The sequence below is a fragment of the Meleagris gallopavo genome, chromosome Z (assembly GCF_000146605.3).
Source record: "Meleagris gallopavo isolate NT-WF06-2002-E0010 breed Aviagen turkey brand Nicholas breeding stock chromosome Z, Turkey_5.1, whole genome shotgun sequence".
NCBI lineage: Eukaryota > Metazoa > Chordata > Aves > Galliformes > Phasianidae > Meleagris > Meleagris gallopavo.
Genome location: NC_015041.2, coordinates 28232288 through 28237016, shown reverse-complemented (window position 1 = coordinate 28237016; position 4729 = coordinate 28232288). Strand labels below are relative to the sequence as shown.

The following is a 4729-nucleotide window of genomic DNA, read 5'->3' as shown; positions in this document are numbered from 1 at the left end:
TTTTTTTTCCCCTTGGGCCTAAACATAGGAGCTTGTTAGATCGTAAGTCTTGGATGTGCACCTCCTTCAACAACAATACAGTAGCAGGACAAAGAGGCAATGCAATAATATGACTCTTCTTTTGGGAGGATTCTAGTCATGAATGCAACTGGTATCTAACTACAGTGAACAAAATTACAAATTAGGCCAGTAAAGTGTTTATTAAATCTGAAAGTCACAGTATTTAAACAGCAGTTCAGCACTGCCTCAGAGGCATTAAATGTTTTCACTTCACCTGGTATTGCACCCAGCAGACCCATACAGTATTGCAGGAAGTTTGTTTTACAGCACAGTAAACGAAGCAGTCAATTAACTTACCCGGGCAGCTTAACGTGTCTGTGCTTCCTATTACCTAACAAATTTGCCATATCATTTCTTTGACAAAGTACTAAAAATTGCCAGGTTGGTAGGAAGGTAGAAGAATTAGACTGGTGAGTACAGAGTTGCAAAGCTGTGTCTTTACTTCTCCGTACTTATGATTGGATAGTCATAAAAAGAGAGTAGCTAACAGTACAGTTGGCATATGTACAACACTTAAAACTCTCCAGTGTTCTTTCCTCTACTCCTCTAATGGAAGGAGAAAAAATATCCTTTGGAGCAATGTCAAGGAGGAAATCCTGAGCTGTATTTTATTTCACACACTCATTATCCTCTGCTGGAAGACAAAGGCACTCATTGCTGGAACACTGCGTAGGGCATTTCTGAAACAACTGACCATCCATGTCTGCCTCTAGATTTGATAAAACCTTGAGGTGAGTTGCTCGTATTGCTTAAAGCTCTATAAATGAGGTCTACAAGAATTCCTTCCAGCTGGCTACAATGAACTCTTCACAATAAAGAATCCTGTGGAGCTTGCAAATTATTGAGGTACTTAACTGAATAGCTTTTCAGAACTGGAACACTGGATCACAGGATGTGCTTAATGGATACACTGCTCACTTTGGACATAACCCAGTTTTCACTAGAGACAAATATGGACATGGAAAGAAAACCATCGATGTCTAAGCTGCACACAACTAAATGACAAAGAGAAAATGTTTAAAAACTATGAAAAAGAGGATTACTTCAACAAATAAAAGTACTATTTTTCTCGAAAACACAGCCTCCAATAATGGTTACCTTATGACAAAGAATCCAGACACTGAAGGTACAATCAATAGAGATGCATTAATTTGACAGAAATTACTATGCAGTTGTGAATTCAACAATTACTGAATAACTAAGTATTCTAGTCAGACATCTATGGACTGAAGGAGAACATACGACAATGCACCTAGGTTACAGTGTATGCATTTCAACAGAAACACAAAAATACTCTGTCATCATAGGTTCTATTGGTACAGCTACAGCTTGTTGTAGACACAGAATAAGAACAAAGATCACTAGAGATGGCAAGGCCTTTCATATGTCCACATAGCTCTAGTACAGCACAAAATCAAACCCAAAAAAACCTACCTACACTCAGAGCAAGACTTACTACTTGATAAATAGCATAAATGTGGTGAGTATAGGTAGAAATGTCTTTCCAGCTATATCTGATATGTAGTCATTCAGCTGATAACAGAAGAGAGCACCAGTCATATCCTTAACTGCAAAGAATAGATGTGCAAGAATGTTTTATTTCCTACATTAAAAAAACATAATTGTTTTAATTATTAATCTCCTCCACGGTTCTTACGGTACACAATATTGCAGAACAAATATTTCAACTTCTTCCTCAAATTCTGCAGGCATTACATCCAACTTCAGTCCTTCTCCAGTCCTTGAATAACTTGGCCTCTCTGCCACAGAAAAGTTAATGTTTATTAAGTGTCTGAAAAGGTCAACATTCACTGGTTTAAAACTCTTAGTATTAAGTTTCCCTTTTGTCATTAACTGAAGTTATCCAATGACGATGATATTTCTGAACAGTGCTTGAAAACAGCAAGGCCACAGCACTGCAGAACGAACAGCTCAATCTACCAAAGTACACTCAAAGTACACTCCAGACTTTTCTAATGAGAAAGCCAGACACATGAAATGTCTTACAGAAGTTATTTTTCCTAATGCACCCAGTAAATTTACTGACCCAAACTGGGTTATCCTGTTCTTTATAATTGCTTTGTTGATAGACGCCCTCACACTACAGTCCAAATTCAAGTTTGTCCTGCTTCCTTCTTTAGTTTTTTTTTTTTAACAACTATAATTAACAGTTCTTCAGCACTGAAGATGTACTTAACAGTTTTCCGATACGCCTGCATACAGCCATTTTTGTTGCAGTTATTTTGGAGCAAGGCTCAGTCAAGCTACTTTCAGTCATCAGAACTTGCAGACTTATCCGTTTTCAATATATCTCCAGTACAGAAGGTTTGCATTCATAAAAAATATGCTAAGTTTCAAGCACTGCCTGTTACCTATGTTTCAGTTAGAATTTACAAATTCCTTTATATAAAATTACAGGCTTTGTAGAATGATGACCCTCTGATCTGAGGTGACCTTACTATTGCTATGCACAGAGATTTTACAGCCTTCTAAGAGCCCAAGATTGGTGCTTCAATCCTACTGGCCCCAGTCCCACATTAGTAAGGATAATGGCAATTGAAGCCAAAATTCAACAGAAGAAACAATCAACATAGGGCAAAAAGTAACCCACAACTAGAAAATCCACCACTGATTAGCAGTCCCATTTACAATGGTGAGGACTGGAAAGGAAAGGCTACAAGTCTGCATTTGTACCTAAATATTCTTCTTTTTTATTACAGAATCTCCTACAAATTTTTATGTTCAGATGACTTTATCTTTGCAATTGGTAATCTGGAAATCAACAGCTTGTTCTATGTAAGATGGTATAATTCTTATGGTTATAAATGCAGGTGAAAATCTAAGAGAGAAATTGCACTTAATCACATCAAATTAGAATTACTTTTCAGCAGGTCCGATATTCTCTCTTTATACTCCTGTATGTTCACCATCATTTGCTCCAGATTCTAGAATCCAGTCTCTTTTCTAGAATGTAGACAAGAATAAAACTCCTAGGAAATAAACATATCAAATGCTGAAAGCTTACTGGGCTTCAAGCTTGAAAGCAGAGACCAGACAAAGAATCTTGCGATTCTTAAAAAAAGTGAAAATGCCTTTTTTTTTTTTTTTTTTTAAACAAGTTACTGTCAGGGATTTCTTTTTAAAATAAAAAATGCATTTACAGGCTGGTCATCTCTGGTCAGTGTAGGCATTGTGCATTTCAACATTTTCCAGTTTACACAGAAAAGATTATTTTGAACTATTTTTAGTCATAAGTCATACTGTTTGGTTGATTTCAACAGAAAGTTTGCCATTTGCAAAAAGTTACTGTAAGTAGCTTAAACTGTAGAGCTCTGTGCATATGCCATCTAGCTTTCAGCAAAACCCCACATCTTTTCATTATGAAATGTCACTAATCAGATTTTAAAAAACAACTTCAAAGACAAAATTCTTCCTCCATTTTTGAAACAAAGCAATCAGGAAAGAAACATCATGAAATGATAATGTACATTATTTCAAATCAGGGCTGACAAAAAATGTCATTTGTAATTTGACAATTTGACAGTCTAACTGGATCTTCAAGAGCAGTGAAGTACCCACAACACTACTGTGACAGCCTCTTTGTAATTTCACACTGATGCTACTAGGTCAGGTATCTGCAAAGTTTCGCTGACTCCTGGACAAGCAGTAATTAATAAGGTAATAACACACACGTATTTCCTGGGGACATAAACCCTTCAGCAGCTGGTATGGCTGAGTAAGAATGACCGGAAGTACAGACTGAGTGCAACATGGAGACATTCCAGAATTCAAGCCCTTTTATCAGGGACTGCATTAGATTTGCCAATAGGAGTACGCTGAAATATGAATTCAGAAGTTAAATAAACTTCTTCACCTTTTACTTCTGAAGATGGTCTTTAAAGACTAAAAAATACATGGCAACGTTCTGGTGGAAATTATTTTCTTGATAGATTTGGTAATTTTCCCAAAGTATCAATCTGTCAATCCATACATCTCTTTCAAGCACAATAGCCTGCCCACTGTAATGCTACCTAAAAATTACGAAGTCCTCCACCACACAATGCAAATCTGAACTTGTGAGCAAGATCAAAGACTATCACCATTTTCAGTGAAATTCCATTGGACCCATGGAAATAAGTTAAATTCTATTTCTGTTTTCTTTCTTCTCCTAAGAAGAGCCTCACTGTAGGGGTTGACTGAGTAATTGCTCACTAGGAAACTAAGCTAACCAGACTTCCTACCCAGGCTTGAAGCTTAGCCACTAGTAATTTTATAGTTAATATTTCATCTTCAATCAAGTTTTTAAACAAAAATTCCAATTAAGCTAATAAAAAATTAGCATCTGATACAATACTCTGCACTGCTGACTAGGCATACTAACCCAGACCTTGACTTCAGGAAGGTCAGTTGATGTCACTATGAGAAACAGTAAATGTAGCAGCCTGTACATACAGCAAGTGTTAAAGTAGCACTTCAAGTCACATAGTTTACTGTTTAGGAATATCTTTTAAAAAGTTAATAATGGCAGAGTAGCCACTGTTATAGATCTAACAAATCAAAGAAAAATTGAAATTGCTCAAAACCTTAAAAGCTAGTAAAAGAAAGAGCAGATCTCCAAAATACACCTTCATTTACATGATAAGGATATGTAAAAATGCTTTTTTTTTAA

At 36.2% G+C, this 4729-nt stretch overlaps 1 protein-coding gene across 1 annotated transcript in view; it reads right to left on the bottom strand.

Annotated features, from left to right (window-relative positions):
- LURAP1L (leucine rich adaptor protein 1 like) overlaps nucleotides 1–4729 on the bottom strand; it is a 36782-nt gene that overhangs the window by 10057 nt on the left and 21996 nt on the right. Inside the window, exon 2 of the mRNA XM_031557285.1 lies at nucleotides 979–1055. Within this exon, the coding sequence (XP_031413145.1) occupies nucleotides 979–1055 (77 nt within the window). The remainder of the gene's footprint in view (nucleotides 1–978; nucleotides 1056–4729) is intronic.